At 41.8% G+C, this 18,036-nt stretch overlaps 1 protein-coding gene and 1 long non-coding RNA gene across 2 annotated transcripts in view; both read left to right on the top strand.

Annotated features, from left to right (window-relative positions):
* Nucleotides 1-1,596, top strand: part of LOC307254808 — a 31,755-nt gene extending 30,159 nt beyond the window's left edge. Inside the window, exons 6-7 of the long non-coding RNA XR_013845001.1 lie at nucleotides 17-150; nucleotides 811-1,596. This is a non-coding gene — a long non-coding RNA (uncharacterized lncRNA). The remainder of the gene's footprint in view (nucleotides 1-16; nucleotides 151-810) is intronic.
* Nucleotides 1,597-12,887: 11,291 nt separating this feature from the next.
* LOC307254490 (uncharacterized protein) lies at nucleotides 12,888-14,649 on the top strand (the record flags this gene model as incomplete). Its single annotated transcript, XM_080032884.1, has 2 exons — nucleotides 12,888-13,090; nucleotides 13,752-14,649. 2 exons carry the CDS (start codon nucleotides 12,888-12,890, stop codon nucleotides 14,647-14,649), a joined length of 1,101 nt encoding a protein of 366 aa, XP_079889010.1.
* Nucleotides 14,650-18,036: the final 3,387 nt, after the last annotated feature.

Genomic DNA, 18,036 nt, shown 5'->3' with positions numbered 1-18,036 from the left:
TTGTCTTGGTTTTCAGAGGAGAGGAGTCAAGTCACATCCAGATGGAAGAGACGACAATGCCAGACCTCAGCCAAAGGGATACAGCACCACAGCAAGGCACCATGACACCTCCACAAGCCTCTCACCGCCAGTCATCAAAAAGGGACAGAGGTAAAGTTGATTGTTTCAAACTTTCGGCTCCGTATTTATTTTATCTACCTATCTAGATATCTATACGTATAAATAAAAAATACACAAGGTTATTTTATCCCAACAGACCTGTTTCATGGCTCACACCACTCCTCGGGGGATTTATTGAAACATTCGACCGACATTCAATATATGCTTACAGTGCATGTACGTAGGGGGTGGGGGCGTGTACAGGTTGGCCTATCACGTGCTGGACAACAATGCTTTTCATCTATACCTGCAAGATGACACCAGTTTGTTGCGTTTGTTTAGTGAAGATAGATCTGGCCTATATATAATGAACATTTTCTCTTTGATGCATAGGTTACAGTTCTTGCTTGCACTACTGTATGCAGGGCTAGAAGCAAATACTTGGAACAGAGCACAAATTGCCTCTTTATGATACTGACAATGTAACTGAATCTACATCCAAAATTAATTAATCTTAAGGCATGACCATAGCACATGTACCAGTGTATCTTCATCCATACAGCACTTAAAACAAGCTGATACTAGCTGAGTCATTTGTGACCTGACGGGTCTTGTAAGTATTTTATTAAGTAAGCAACAAAATATGTTCCCTTCTGCTGTCAAACTCTTAAAATTTGTCTTTATTGACTTTTCTATTCTCTTGCTATACAGGTCGTCCACCTATCAAGAGAAAGGTGTGGGATAAAAAGGAGATCCTTGCTGTTGAGAAGCACCTGATGTCCTTCATCACTTCATGCTGTGTCCCAGGGAAGAGTGACTGTGATAAGTGCCTTAAGCTGGAGAAAGTAGCTCTCAAAGACAGAAATTGGTCTGCCATAAAATTCTACATTAAGAATCGAATCACTGTTCTCAAGAAAAAAGTTTGAAGTAATAACTTTATGTCGTTGACATAAATGTTATGTTATTATGCTTGTTGTGTTACATGTTAAATCATATCCGTTTGTGGATAACTGCCGTTTGCAAGAGAATCAGTATTTGGATACTGCTCAGTGTTCTTGTTAAAATATGACACTCGATATTTGAAAGCGCGGGGCGGCACAGTGGTACCCCCCCCCCCCCTTTCACCCACACAACATGAATGAATGATATTTGAAAGCCTGGGGCTTAGTATTTTTAAGTTTTTGGTACAATGTGACCGTTTAATTTGCTGTTATGTCCAACAGCCATTGGCATTTTTGTTTGAAATGTTTTGATACCTTAATTAGGTTACTTGAAATGAATGGTTGTTCCTGTAACCATCAAGTAAAGGTTTTCAACTAATAGAATAAAACAACCATGATTGTATTGCCCATGGGCAATACAATCATGGTTGTTTTATCTTCTGAAATGTGATCATGCAATACAATCATGGTTGTTTTATTATATACTATACTGACACGCACAGGTGTGTAAGTGCGTGTCAGTATAGTGTTCTTACTTTTGGGACTTGTGGCCTGTAATAACGATTAACTTAAAAGATGATACTTTTTTGTGCAGTTAATAAGAGGATTTTATTGCCTGAGTCACAATGACATGGTTGTAGTTGAGTAAACTTTTTGTTAAACACTCTGGCTGTTCATGTTTACTTGTTTACACAATTTCACAACAAAATATAAATCACCCTCTATATAGGCTATCTATGCAGGTGTCACACTGGTTTAAAAGACTATTTATATAACTCTGTAGTAGCCTAAATAATTATCGATGCTTCATCAGTACTATACAGTACAATTATACTTAAATTACGTAACATAACCTACATTTTGACACACATTACCAAACTGCAGCAGATTAATATCATGGTTAAACAGCACAGCCCTTACTTTGACAGTCAAAGGTGGTAAGTGATTCCACAAAGTAAGTTAAACATACATGTGTGTTAAGTGGAGCCCAGGATATAATAAATACCAGACAGTGTGTGTATATTGCCCCACTTATTACTAAAAACCAGAAAAGTCCCCATGAAGAGGTTCCTAGTCAGGTGAAGGAACTTTACTTTGTCTAATTGATAATTTGAAGTGACATCCTTGTTCATGTCCACTCCAGGATTCTGCCTGATTTTTTTCAGTGCTCTAAAACCTTCAGAAAGGGTGGTCCCCAGAAAGCATGGGCTGGTCTTGTGGCCTTACAATGTGACAAAGACAAGGCTGTGTGTGTGTGTGTATGTAAAGCATGTCTCCACATGCATTTTTTGATGTGTGTGTGTGTTACATATTTCCTTTACAGTTTCCCACAATGGATATGCCGACATAACCCATAATTTCTCCTTACATCAACATCATCCATTATTTTTTGGTGAGTGCATGAAAGTGTGTTATTACGGAGTGACTGGTGGGGAAAACTACCACGTGCCCCTGTTAACGCTAACATGACGAACAACACTGCTGTTTAAAAGACAGCAGCTCTCCAAGTTCAACCACTGTTTATAGTTGTCAGAGCCCAACCAGGCCCTGTTTACCGCCACCACACACAGCAGACAGCCATGGGTGATGTGGAGGTAGGGGAGCTGATCAGTGTCAGGATTTGGGGGTGGAACAAGGTCAAGCTATACTGTTCTTTGTTCAGCAGTGTACCTCCATGCCACTGCAGGATTTGCTGTCAAACATTTTAAAGCCCCTTTAAACCCAAATACACAAAATCCTTCTAACTCTGGAGTTGCATGATAGTAGGCTATGCATCTGAAAATACACTCAACAAAAATATAAACGCAACACTTTTGTTTTTGCTCCCATTTTTCATGAGATGGACTTAAAGATCTAAAATTCATTCCAGATACACAATTGTACCATTTCTCTCAAACATTGTTCACAAATCTGTCTAAATGTGTGATAGTGAGCACTTCTGCTTTGCTGAGATAATCCATCCCACCTCACAGGTGTGCCACATCAAGATGCTGATCTGACATCATGATCAGTGCACAGGTGTGCCTTAGACTGTCCACAATAAAAGGCCACCCTGAAATGTGCAGTTTTGTCTCACAGCAAAATGCCACAGATGCCACAAGCATTGAGGGAGCGTGCAATTGGCATGCTGACAGCAGGAATGTCAACCAGGGGCCGGTTTCCCGATAACGTCATCTCTTAGCGAGCTACGAAGACTCCTACGTTATGACTTACCAAAGTTGTTTACCTCTGTAGTCGTGGTTCCCGAACGGTCTCTTAGGAGAAACACTCCATACGTCGTACGTACACTGCTGAAATCGATTGCTCAGAGTTCCATTTCCTGCTTATTTCATGCGAAGCTGCATGACAAGTCTTTGCGAATAAAAGATTACTAGAAATCCTTCTAAACCAAAACATTTATTTAACACCTCTTGCTTTATAATCTAAGTATCTTTAAGAACAATAATCACGTTTCGTGGTGGGTCAGTAAGGAAACTGAAAGTAGATATAATATCGCCAATGGCCTATATCAATAAAAACAGACGGCCCAAACAGCGTCCAAATGAGCTAAAATCCTAAATACAATAAACAGTAACATGGCACACTTATTTTAAGGTAAGCTTTAATTGATTATTCATTAATTTTTTCACACGTTTACATGTTTTGAGGCGGAGAATCCGACGCACACTGCGGAGCTGTCAGCTGAGCCGGCTCAGCTGACAGCTCCGCAGTGCGATGGTTCTAGTGTTAACCTTGGTCGAACGTATTACCATAGCCTATAGGCCTACTGATTTAAAAAAGGTAGCCTAGGCTATAGAAAAATATAGAAACAGCGGAGGAGATTAAGATTGTTTCCATCAATTATTTTCTTCATGAATGACTTGTGGCAGTTCCATGCGCAACAGGGATGTCACTCGTGTCCGTTTTACGCATGGTGCTTACGGAAGGAAATGTGGGGGTCTGTAGTAGCCAAGCCTATCTCTGGCGATGCCACAGCGATCGCAGGGACTTCACTTGTCATTAAACTTATACATCTGACTGTATTTCATATCAAAGGGACACAGCGATGACTGTATTAAATATCAAACTGATAAAAACGATCCGACTGTAGGCTGTAGTGTATCACGTATAAAGTAGCCTATTTTCATATTGACGGACATCGCATCCAATCAGTTAATGCTGATTGTCAAGTCAGTTAGATGACTATGTAGGCTACTTATAGTTTGAACACTTTGTGAATCAGAGTGAATGGTATTCTGCTAAAATATATAGCTTACTTTAAATGTGAAATGTACGCTATATACAGTTATCGTTTTTAACAGTTTGTTATTTAATACAGTCATCGCTGTGTCCGTTTGATATGAAATACAGTCAGATGTATTAGTTAAATGACACAAATGAGAGCTGAAACATCCCTACGGTAGAGCTAAGAAGGCTCTGCAGGCGCTCCAGACCAACCTTACCAACGTAGGACGTACGAAAGAGATTCGTAGCAAAGAAGGTTTGGGGAAACAGGCGAAATGTTAAGTAGGAACTCTACGTAGGGGTTACGAATGACGTAGCGTTAAGAAGGCTCTACGAAGGCTTTGGGAAACCGGCCCCAGATCTGTTGCTCGTGCATTGAATGTTCATTTCTCCACCATAAGCCGTCTCCAGCAACTTCGCACAGCCATTGAAGAGGAGTGGACCAACATTCCACAGGCCACAATTGACAATCTGATAAACTCTATGCGAAGAAGATGTTTTGCACTGCATGAGGCAAATGGTGGTCACACCAGATACTGACTGGTTCTGAGTCCCCAGACCCCCAATAAAGCAAAAAAATTCACATTTCAGAGTGGCATTTTATTGTGGACAGTCTAAGGCACACCTGTACACTAATCATGATGTCAGATCAGGATCTTGATGTGGCACACCTGTGAGGTGGGATGGATTATCTCAGCAAAGCAGAAGTGCTCACTATCACACATTTAGACAGATTTGTGAACAATGTTTGAGAGAAATGGTACAATTGTGTATCTGGAATGAATTTTAGATCTTTAAGTCCATCTCATGAAAAATGGGAGCAAAAACAAAAGTGTTGCATTTATATTTTTGTTGAGTGTATGTACCCTAATATATCTGTTCATATGTCATGCATCAACATACTTCTGTCAGGTGACAGACAGTGGAGAGACTGGAGGAGATAGAGGAGGAGAGACTGGAGGAGATAGAGGAGGAGAGGATAGAGAAGGAGAGACTGGAGGAGACGCTGTAGAAGATGAAGGAGAGGCTAGAGAAGGAGAGGCTGGAGGAGATGGAAGAAAGGCTGGAAATTCACAGGTGAGGTTCAATGATGATTAATATGTTAGTCATGAGATTCAGCATTGTGTCAAATATTGACAATCTATTTCAACTTCTGAAATTTAAAGCCAGGGATGATGTACGTCTCAGTACTTGGTTAGCTAAATATTTATTTACAATGTTGTTGATGTTGTTTACAGTTGCACCAGAGTAAAGTTGAAAACTCTTCTAAGTTGACTCATTTTCTTTCATTAGTTGCTTTAACCTATAACATTACAGAATGCATATTCTCTTTTGATATTCAGATATGCATTATAAACATGTTAATTAAGCCGATTTATTGATTTTTTTTTCAATTATCATTGCGAATACAAAAAAAACCTATCAACTTTAGGAAGCACTTTCATATCCCACGGACCCCACCAATGTCCAAATCAAACCTACTCCCTTGCACTGTCTACACAACTTTAAATACCCTTGAGTAAATGGCCGAGCTTTCACCAAAGTCATATAAATTAAAATTTCTTCAAATCCTTATAACAATGGTGATTTTGCAACACAAATAGTCAGGAAAAGTTGGTTCAACAGTCTAAAACCGTGATGTTTGTCCACTGTCTACACAACTTTAAATACCCTTGAGGAAATGGCCGAGCTTTCACCAAAGTCATAAAAATTTTAATTTCTTCAAATACCTATAACAATGGTGATTTTGCAACACAAATAGTCAGGAAAAGTTGGTTCAACAGTCTAAAACCGTGATGCTTGATGCCATTCCACAAACCTGGTTCATCAATTAATTCCTATTAGTAACCCAAATGTTCCCTTACCAAACCTCTCAGAAAAATAAAAAGTAGAATTGGTTTAGAGCTTCTTCCCCTTCTTAAAAAGAAAAATAACTGCTCTCAATTTTTCTAAGTATTTTGCACTCAAAAAGATTCAGGGTGTTTCTTTCGAGTTTTTCTTCTAAGTCTTTCGTCCATGCTAAAAGAACAAAAAGTGGAACAGTCAAAACTTCCCCAAAAACCAGCAGACCTTCTTGCTCAAAACCCTGGCCTTAAATTGTCTGAAGACAGAGAGAGTGGGTGTGTGTATTAGGAGGAGAGAGGGTGGGGGGAAAAATGAGGGTGTGTGTGTCCAGCTCAAGGACCCACTGCCCCCCTTGTCTCTCTCACCCCTGACCTGTCCCAGGACAAGCCCAGGCATGCCTTTTCAGAGAGGCCTTATGAATTCACAATTATGTATATATTTCAGGATAAAAACTTGAATACAACACTTTTAGTGATTCTACCTTAATATTAAAGGTCACTTGTTACCTTGCCTGTCTTATTAAAAATATCATACTTTTCCCTACGAAAACAAGAAATATACATTTCACATTCTCCTAAGAACAAGATTTTTTTACAATGAAAAGTTGCAATATTCTTGCCTATCTCAACAATGTGTAACACCTGAGATAATGTTTGGAAGACATCTACCCAGAAAGGTTGGGGCACAACCAATACATATGAAGTAGAGAGGCTTCATAGATGTTACATTTTACGCACAGTGGACTAACACATCAGGGTAAATTGTGGATAATTTGGTTTTTGAGATATGAGCCCTATGAACCACTTTGAATTGGATCAGACAATGTCGAGCGCATACACTGTAAAAAATGGCTGTGAGTCGGGCTCCAAGGTCCCGGTCTTAAAGAAGAACGCCGGCCGTTTTTAATCCATAGTGCCCTGTTGATTAAGGTTACAAGTAGTGCAGCTACCTTAAGTTTAACTTTTGGGTTGCTTGCCCCCATAGGTTTTCGCTTAAGCCGGCGTTCTGATACTTGGTCAATAGTTAGGTTTAGCCTACCCATGAGAAGAACCAAGTCTAGTGCTAGTAACACACTTTGAACAGTTTGACATGACCTATCCTTGTCTACATGAAAGACTATGTTCATACATATGCACTGACAGCCACACTCTAATGGAAACGGCATGTTCACAATAAAAATGCTGCAAAAGATGGTGGCTACTGCGAAGCTAGCTCGGGAGCTAGCTGCTAACAATACCACTAAAATCAGTGAAAACATTATCTTCAAAGTCAGACTTCTTCAGTATACCTTCCAATCCTTTGTCCTATTAAAAACGAGGCATTTCCAGACTGGTGTGGGGAATAGAAATATGTTTTTATGAGCAAAAGCTGAATGCTTGTCCCAAAGCTAATAGCTATACACCAGTCAGGCAAAAATACCAATAAAAACATTTATTTCAGTTTCACTGTTTGAAAAAAAGCACAAGTAGCTTCCTATCCGTTGTGTTATTAAAAACGAGGCTGCTGTGGTTAAGATAAATTAGTGGATTATGCAACATTCATCATGTTTTGCCGTACTACAGGCATCTTGTCGCTTAGCAACAAGCAAACAACATGGGGGTGAAGGAATATTTTTCGAGAGGATCTCGGGGCCGTGGACCAATAAGAAATAGGGGGGTGGACTGCACAGTGGAAGCTTCTGGCTTTCCAGTTTTTGACGTCAGAAACGGGGAGAATTCTGACTGGAGTATATTGGGTGGAGAGGTGGAGGGTTTCAGAAAAGGGGAGAGTGAGAAAAGGAGAGTGCTTTCTTTTTTTGAAACTTTGGCAGTCTGTAGGCACACCGTAGACCCATAATTATGTTCAAAAACATCGGGAAAGTGCATTTGCACAATATGGGAGCTTTAACTAACTGGGTCGGCCTCTGCCTTGACTCTATAGGTGTGGCCTGAGTCTCGGCCGTGTCTCTTGTTTTACTCTTTAGAGGCATATGTTTGAGTAAAATTAACATTTAGATTTTATAATATAAATTACTGACAACATTTCTACCAAATTCACAATTAAAAATATTGTAATTTAAAGCATATTCAATAAGTAATGTAGAGATAAAGATTTAAGAAAAATACAGACTGCTCTCTTATTTTTTCCGCGGCTGTATATATTTATATATTTTTTTTCTTCTTCTTGTACCAGTACTTTTTTTTAAACTGATCAATCAAAATGCTTAATATGCTTTTATTTTACAGGTGTTTCTTCTCGATGAACCCAGAAACAAAGGAACCAAAGTAGAGAATAAAAACTCCAAATGTCGTCTCAACCTGAACCCTCGAGTCCTCACCCTGATACAGGATCTCTCCGATCACGAGTGGCGTTAACCCTAAATATGGACTCTTTCTGTGGACTCTGACTGTTTGTTTGAGAAGAGGTATTTTTGTTTTAAAGTCTTGTAATATGTAGAGATGCACTATGTAACTTTTCTGGTAGAGGCTCTGCCACCTGCTTGTTTCATGAAGATGTTCTTGCTTTACAGTAATGTTCCACAGTATCATATTAAACGTATCTATCTTGCATTTATTCAATTAGTTTTGGAAAAAAATACTTTAACAAACGTGCCTTCTTACTGTGAGGGGGCTCGCCTCTCCACAGATCTGACCTGTTGATTACATCTAAGCATGTAAACAAAATTGATTGAATTGGGTTGTTATTGTTGTCCGCCTGGCACTTTGTAAAAGTCACAGAAAAATGTCAGATTTAAAGGTCACATATTATGCTAAATATGTTTTTAATAACACAACGGATAGGAAGCTACTTGTGGGTTTTTGCAAACAGTGAAACTGAAAGAAATGTTTTTATTGATACTTTTGCCTGACTGGTGTATAGCTATTTAGCTTTGGGACAAGCATTCAGCTTTTGCTCATAAAAACATAATTCTATTACCCACTCCAGTCTGGAAATGCCGTTTTTAACAGGACAAAGGATTGTAACTTAATAGTGTGGAAGTCAATTTTGAATATATTTTTTTCACTGATTTGTGTGGTATTTTTAGCTGGTAGCTCTCATTTTTAGCTGGTAGCTCACGGGCTAGCTTCGAGACAAGCAATGAGATTTTGGTCATAAAAACATAATTCCTTTACCCAAACCAGTCTGGAAATACCTCGTTTTTAACAGGACAAAGGATTGTAACTTAATAGTGTGGAAGTCAATTTTGAATATATTTTTTTCACTGATATGTGTGGTATTTTTAGCTGGTAGCTCACATTCTTAGCTGGTAGCTCACGGGCTAGCTTCGAGACAAGCAATGAGATTTAGGTCATAAAAACATAATTCCTTTACCCAAACCAGTCTGGAAATACCTCGTTTTTAACAGGACAAAGGATTGTAACTTAATAGTGTGGAAGTCAATTTTGAATATATTTTTTTCACTGATATGTGTGGTACTTTTAGTTTATTTTATCGTCTGAGTCTTATTTTTAGCGTTAGCGTCCATGTAGCTTCTGTTGTAGCACCAAGTTTTGCTCATAACACGCTGTTTATACTCCCCACAGCAGTCTGAAAATGACTCGTTTTTAGACATCAAACTTTGAAGCTACTGTTTTCACTGGTTTTAATCATGTCAGGTCATGTCAAACTGTTCTCTTAGCTTAGCTCCGGCCCGGAGCCTCTGGGGTAAACACTCGCAGTCACGACTCACGTAGTGTCTCTCTAGTATCGCGAGAGCATGGCAGAGACGGTGGGAGAGCCCCATGGCCATATAAAGAAAGCCCGGCAGAGAGGTGGGAGGGGCCAGCCAGATCGCACAAATATAGGTCATCCTGAGATCAGAGGACAATCAGGGTATAGAGGCTTGCTACAATAAATGATCTGAACGGGTTTTTCAGCAAACATCTAAAAAAATAAGTATTAGGGACTACTTAGACCATATAAAATTGACAGCAAAGTGCATAATATGTTACCTTTAAAGCTCCCATATTATACACTTTTCGGTACTATTATACACCATATTATATGGTCTTAGTGGTCCCTAATACGTTTTTCTTTAATTGTTTGCTGAAAAAAACTTTCAGATAATTTATTGTACTATGCTGATGTTCAGCTAATCTCACAATGGCATATTTTTTAAAAAGAGCTGCAGCTCCCCTCGTAAATATACAATCTTTGAGCTGCCCCCGCCCCCTGTCCGGAAGCGAAGCCAGATACGCCTCGCCCTCTGTCTGTCAGGGCCGTGGACCAATAAGAAATAGGGGTGTGGGCTGCACAGTGGAAGCTTCTGGCTTTCCAGTTTGTGAGGTCAGAAAAGGGGAAAATTCTGACTGGAGTATATTGGGGGGGAGGGGTGGGGATTTCAGAAAGGGGGAGAGTGAGAACAGGTGAGATTGTTTTTTTAAAATATTTTGGCAGTCTCTAGGCACACCGTGGACCCATGGATATGTTAGAACACATTTAAAAAGTGCAGTTAGCATAATATGTGACCTTTAAAAAGGCTAATCATCTGGAGTATTTCAACTTGTATTTAGTCAAAGTTAATATAACATGTAGCTTTGTTTGTTTATGTTGGAGAAAAAATATGCATCCAATTGTTTATTGACAATGGCTGTTAAATAAATTCCCCATAAGTGATATTTTCCTCTCTTGTCTTTTCTCAAAATTTATTTTTGCATGTTTTGCTGTAGTAGTATTATCATTTTACAGGTTTATAAGTAGATTTTACATTAAAACTTGATTATTAAAACATAAAAATACATCATATTATAAATAGATTTTATGTATAATATACAGAACAACACCATTTAAAATGCAAAGTTTTACTGTTGTTTACGGTGGCGCTGAGCATTCACCAAATAAAAAAAAGTTTCACTGCAGGATCTCGTAATTACGAGATAAGGATCTCGTAATTACGAGATAAGGATCGCCCTCTCATTCATCAATAACGATGTCTGTGTGTGTGTATTTGTGTGCAGACGAGGTGAACCTAGCCATAGGAAAACGTAGGCAATAGCCTTGGTTTCCGGACTACAATGGGCCCCATAATCAATAAACTTATTTTAAATATTTGTTTAGGCTACTGTTCATTCATTAATCAGCGATCGCATCGGGTAGGCTACTGAGGGACACACTTTCGGCTTTACGCCCGTGATCAGCTGCTGAGGTCCGACTGGGCTTTTCTCCTGAATAGTCCCAGTGACTGCATATCTGCACAAAGTTGACATGGCTATCATTGTCATGCCCTCCTTGTAGAAAGTTCTTATGTGTTTGTATGAGTCATGGATTACACCGAGTTTAACGACTGCATTTAATCAAAGCATTCAATAAAACTGCGTTCCGATACAGTAACAAACAGCAGGTAAAAGTGAACTAGCCCACCGGGCATTCTGATTGGATGAGGCAACACAGTACGGTGGCTCCGGTGGCTCATAATGAACAAACTGCATATACAAAGTGAAAGTGTGTCCCTCATTTCCCAATGCGATCGCTGATTAATGAATGAACAGTAAACAAATATTTAAAATAATTGTATTGATTATGGGGCCCATTGTAGTCCGGAAACCAAGGCTATTGCCTACGTTTTCCTATGGCTAGGTTCACCTCGTCTGCACACAAACACACACACACACACACACACACACATCGTTATTGATGAATGAGAGGGTGATCCTTATCACGTAATTACGAGATCTTTATCTCGTAATTACGAGATCCTGCTCTGAAACTTTTTTTTATTTGGTGAATGCTCAGCGCCACCGTAGTTGTTCTACCAGTTTAAATTAGTTTTTTTTTTATGATATTTCCCTGTTAAATTTACCATTTATTAAATGTAAAAACTACAGGAAATAGTCTTATTATATACCGTAATGCGAAATTAACAAAACATGTTTGTAGAATTAACAGTTTTTTAATGTGATTCAGCCGTGATTTAATTCACTGTAAATCAATTTACATATTTTGTTGGTTAAGTTATCTACTGTGCTGCTGTATTTTTTTACAGGAATTTTCTGGTAACCACAGCTGCCAGCGATTCCCTGTAAAACATTATTATTATTTTTTTTACAGTGTAGAGGTGGAATTAACATGTTTAAGAATGGAGCTCTATGTATCTTCCGCTAAAGAGAAGCCCAGGTCCGTTTCCCATGCTGCTTTGATCTTGTCCATAGAGGCATGTCTTAAATCCAACATCCTGCCATAGAACGCACAAGTCTCTTTTGAGATGGAACAAAATCAACAAGGGTTGTGTCTGCTGGTATACGTAGAAGAGCTGGTCAATTTGGATAGCACAAAATGTCTTGTTTGCAGATATCTGAAAAAAATCTGACCTTGGAAGACCGAATTTGTTGCTTAGTTGTTCAAATGATGCTAAAGTGTTACCCATACACAGGTTCTTGAAGCGCACAATACCCTTCTTATGCCATTCTTTAAAGACAGGATCTTGGGTTGATGTTCTGAAAAGGTGGTTTGATGCAATAGGGCTCAGCAGGGAGAAGTTATGCAACCCAAAATGTTTCCTCAATTGAACCCATATCCTTAAGGTGAGAACACACAGGGCGCGTTGGCGCTTTGGGCCAAAGCGACCAACGCGCCCGATCTGGCGCTTGGTCATTTTGTGTCAAAAAATTGTCCAACGCGCCCAAAAGCACCTACGTCATGGCCTACGTAGATGAGCCCGCCCGAAACTTATTTTCCCCCGCTTTTTCTATTGCTGATCAACCATGGCTGACTGTGAGATGATCATCCCCATCGCTGCGCTCTATCTCTTGTGGGAGTCCGAGGAACGGAGGAAACCCAAACGCCGCCGTGTTTGGGTGCATGACATCCTCCGCAGATGGCCACAGTTGGGTGAGTTTCACCACCTGCTGCAGGAACTTCCGCCTGGATGACGGCCGGTTTCAGCGGTACTTTCGATTGACTCGGGCCCAGTTTGATGACCTGCTAGCCCGGGTTGGTGCTAGGATGTCCCGGCAGGACACCAACTACAGGCGCTCCATACCAGCTGCGGAGCGCCTGTCCATGTCTCCGGTAAGTTGCGGTTTCATAGCCCAATTCATTTATCAAAAGCAGCACATTCTGTAGTCGAACATTATCCACATAACGGGGAGAACTTGTTCGGGCGCGTGTTCTGAAATTGCACAGGCCTACGTCTATTTCCAATGCGCTGTTTATATTTGAGTTGTGACCCATTTATTCAAGCATCGTGCACTATGCTAACCCGTGGCATAGGCCATTGTGACATCACAGGCAATATTCAATGAGTTAAATTCAACACAAGTCAAACGAAAGCGTGCTGACACGACATGGTGATAAAACAGTTTGCTTTCCTCATTGCACATGTTTCCCTCTTGCACCTACCTGCTCTGTCTGCATTTATGTCAATGCTCCACCCAGTGTTTCAACATGAAGGCAAATCTTCATATACATGCATGTCACCAGTTTTATACAAACAAAATAAATGAATGCATCATGGCTCCAACATATTCATTCCTCCTATTGTACTATGTGAGTAAATTCCAAATTGACCTACTTGTCATGCTTTTGAAAGTAAAATAAGCTGATGCAAATCCAGTGTAAACACTTGTCAAGACATTTACCTGTGCAGTGAGATAATTGACTTACAGATTTGGTATACAACTGAAACTCTCAATAAGGCTAAAATAAATTATTCATGTGTTGCAGATTCCTGGCTACTGGCGACTCGTTTCGCACGATCGCCAACAGCTTCCCGGTCGGGGCCTCCACCGTGGCATCCATCGTGTCCGATGGGGTGACGGAGATCTGGGACAGCCTGGTGGAGGAGTTCATGGCGGTGCCCACCACGGAGGACTGGAGGGCGATTGCTCAGAAGTTCGAGGAGCGGTGGAACTTCCCTCTCTGTTGCGGTGCCATCGATGGGAAGCATGTAGTTCTGAAGGCCCCTGCGAACTCCGGTTCGCAGTTCTTCAACTACAAGGGAACATTTTCCATCGTTCTCTTGGCAGTTGTCGACGCAGACTACTGCTTCCGCATCATTGATGTGGGGGGCTACGGGAGAACCAGTGATGGAGGAATCCTGGCCAACTCAGCGTTTGGTCAGGCCCTCCGTGCTGGCAATCTTAAGCTCCCTTCTGACAGAGTACTGTCAGTGCATGCGCAGAGAGGACCCCTGCCTCATGTTTTTGTAGCGGACGAGGCCTTTCCGCTACGGGCCGACCTCATGAGGCCATTCCCCGGACGCATCGTCCCCCGAGAGCGGCGCGTCTTCAACTACCGACTGTCCCGGGCTCGGTTGGTGGTGGAGGACGCCTTCGGCATGCTGTCCTCTCAGTGGCGGATATACAGGAGGGTCATGGAGGTCCGTCCTGAGCTGGCGGAGAGATGCGTCAAGGCCACCTGCGTGCTGCACAACTTCCTCCGGAGAACAGCACCAACAGCAGCAGTGAGGGAGGGCCTCCCGAGTGGTGTGGTGTTGCCTCTGCCAGGGCTGGGGAGAGTGGCTGCCAACAACCCAGCAAGAGAGGCCATCCGGATCCGTGAGACCTTCACGGATTACTTCTCTGCAGAAGGGTCCCTCTCGTGGCAGAACACCATCATCTAGTGCAGTGCACTACAACCCCAAAACGGCTCTTTTAAGAGCCACCCACACAAAACGAAAGAGATGATTCCTTCATTATTATTAGATTGTTATTAAAATTGTTATATTATCGGGTGACACTCTCTCCAGGGAAGGAACTAGGCCGAGGAGAAACTTGGTAGCAGCTGACTCCGGTGGTGGTGGTGGGGGAGGCTGGGCAGCACGGGCAGAGAAAGCCTGCAGGGCCTGGAGGATGGCCTCCTGGAGTGGGGTGTTGGGGTCTTTAAGGACCCCTCCTCTCTTCCTCTTCCTCCCTGTATAAAATGTAAAACATAATGTGTAAGTTAGTGCAATACTACCTTCACAAGTGAAAAGCCAAAACTTTATCAATACACCTGTTGAACATGCATGTGTGGTTGGTTGGAAGTGTTGTCACTTTCACTTATAGTAGTAATCCATTAACAGTCTTCATATCAGTTAAAGCTTTAACGGTTAGCCATAAACATAGTTGAACCCCTGAAATGAATGCTATACATCTTTGTCCTGTACATACCGCTCGGTGGTCTAGGGGCAGGGCCAGGGCCAGGGACAGGAACAGGAACAGGAGCAGGAGATGGAAGAGCCTCAGGGACAGGTACTCGGCCAGCAGCAGGGAAAGGGACAGGAGCAGCAGCAGCAGGGGCATCATCAGGGTCGGACTCACTCCCTGAGGGCTGGTCTATGTTATTGAGAAAGAAGTCTTATTTGTTTTGGCTTGGAAGATATATGAATTATCTATATTACAGCACATTAAAGATGGAGACATAATCGTGCAGCACTATAAACCTTTTCTCTATACAGAATGTGACCATAATACAGAAGCTGTATACGTGTCTTCACTTGTCAACAAACCTGCACATTGCGATGGACCTGCTGCTGCCGCCTCATCTGCTTCTGCTTCTCCTGCCCCTGACAGAGACGTCTCTGCAGCCCCGTTCTCCTCTACCTCCTCTGCCACCCGAGGCAAGTTGCCACTGCTCTCCCTCGGAGTGACAAAGGGGTCGAGGAAAGAAAGGACCGCAGAGAACTTCCACCTCTTCTCTGTCCCTGCCGCTGACCCGCTCTTTTTTCCCTCCACTTTCTTTTTTCTCTCCTTCAAATACCTGTCCCTGAGGCTCTTCCATCTCCTGCGACATACGTCCACTGACAAGCACATAATATACATTTCACTTTGTGAAGCCTGACAATCGGGACAGTCTGTAAAAGTAGTAGTATCACTTTATATTAGTGATAACTGGTGCTATCGCTAACTGATGCTACCGCTAACCGGCGCTAACTTGTTTCATAGTAATACACAGCCGATAGCTGAAGCCAAGCAAAATACACATTATTCACTGAACTTACCAGGAAACCCAATGTCCTCCGCCAAGTCGACCCATGCCTGCTCCCTCCTGTTCCTGTAGGACTCCAACGTCGTGTTAAATAGACACGGTCTCGCACACACAGCGGTGATTATTTGCTCCTCCAGTCTGAGATTTTTCTGTCCTCCGTCTCTCTGCCAGTGACGTCGGGTCAAGCTCACCGCTGATTGGCCAATGCGGCTAAACGTCACGCAACGGAGCGTTGAAAGTTCAATTTTTTCATCTTTTTTCATGGCACGTTGACGCTTTGCTGGCGCGTTGACGCTTTGGTAACGCTTCCAAAGCGCCCAAAGCGCCGCTCTGCCGTGGCCAACGGATCCTCGCGCCTAAAGATGGCGGTAAGATGGCCTAGAGGAAAGGTGGCCGACCAGTAACCGTGAGGTCGCTGGTTCGATCCCCGGCACCGGACAGGAGGGTGTTAGTTGTAAAACTAGCAGAGGCTGGTATTACGTCTACGGTGCCCACCATCTCTACCATTGTGTCCTTGAGCAAGACACTTAACCCCAAAACTGCTCCAGGGGCGCTGTACTGCGGCTGACCCTGCGCTCTGACCCCCTCCGAAGTGTGGTAACTTGAGAGGGGATATGCGAAAAGACAACTTTCAATGTAACCAACCATTGACTAATAAAGTAACTTAACTTAACTTAAACCAATGGTTCCCTATGCAAAAATAGGATTTTTCAACGCCGCCACCTCACCTTTTCAACGCCGCCACCTCACCTTTAGAGAGTGTTTAACCACCGGATATTTTAAAGATTTAATCGAGGGGAGTGGAAGTGGGGATCCAAGTAATGCAGGCACGGACATATTATCATCTGTATGTAATTCCATGGCTACCCAGTCAGGACAATTGGGCTGATTGTGAACGGAAGACCAACATGAAAGGCAGCGCAGGTTGGCAGCCCAATAGTAAAAACGAAAGTTTGGTAGAGCCAGAATGCCTCGTTGCCTTACTGATTTATATTGTATTAGATTTGCGTCACTGGGAGCTAGTTGTTTTTTCCTTAACATGTCCACCATAAATAAATACAGAAGGCACAAAGTACTGCATACAAATGAACCAGAATGCACAAAATGAAATGTTTGAACCTCAAATTGTTATGGTCCCCCAGACCCCGCTTAGAATGTGTCCCCGCCAATGTTGAAATGAAACCTAGCCCTTCATTTATTAATTAAAATGTGTTAATTGCACATTACTGGATGCAGACAAATACATGTAAACTGTAAAGACGCAACCTGGTCATTGAAATGATTTCAGTTTTTTCCTTCGGCGGCCCCTGGTCCAATGTTGGGTTCCTAAATTGGCCCTAAGCTATAGAGAAGTTAGAGAACCCCTGCTCTAGATGTAGCATTTAAAAGGTGCCCGTAAGTTATTTCCATGTCTATAAAAGTCACTCTGTCGCCAAAAGGCAAATCCTTGAAACCATATGATTGAAGCATTTTGCAATACCTCATTAGTTGTTGACGGTTCACTTGGCTTGCAGAGATCTAAACTATTTTATAGATATGGAGGTTGTTAAATGTTATCTGCGATAAAATGTGATAAGGTTACTGGTAAAATATGCTTTTTATTGTATATGCATATGGGCATGCATGCAGGTGTATTCAGGGCTTATATTTATAGGCTGCAGGGCAATGCATACTCTGTAATGTGTCTTGTATTCTGTGCTCATCACAAGGATCAATGGCAACTTCTGTTCTGGGGCAATAAAGTGTTCATGGCACCTCACTGCAAACCCCCCTACCAGTCCTTCTCCACCTCTGAAGCATAAATATAACCTTCTCTGAGCTTCAGCAGCCAATTAACAAACACATACACCAGTAAATGACTCCATCGTTCCATTGACAAGCACTCTTTTAGTAAGCCTATTAATTCAGCCCACACCTATCTCTATAGTTATTAGATTTGTTTATGGGTTCCAGGCTACATATACATAACTACTAGATAAAACAGCCCCGGTCTTTGAACTGGTAGAAACAAATGTGTCACAAGTACAAAAAATCATCAGCT

Source organism: Ammodytes marinus, assembly GCF_949987685.1.
Source record: "Ammodytes marinus genome assembly, chromosome: 8".
Lineage (NCBI taxonomy): Eukaryota > Metazoa > Chordata > Actinopteri > Uranoscopiformes > Ammodytidae > Ammodytes > Ammodytes marinus.
This window is presented reverse-complemented; position numbering and strand designations above follow the sequence as displayed.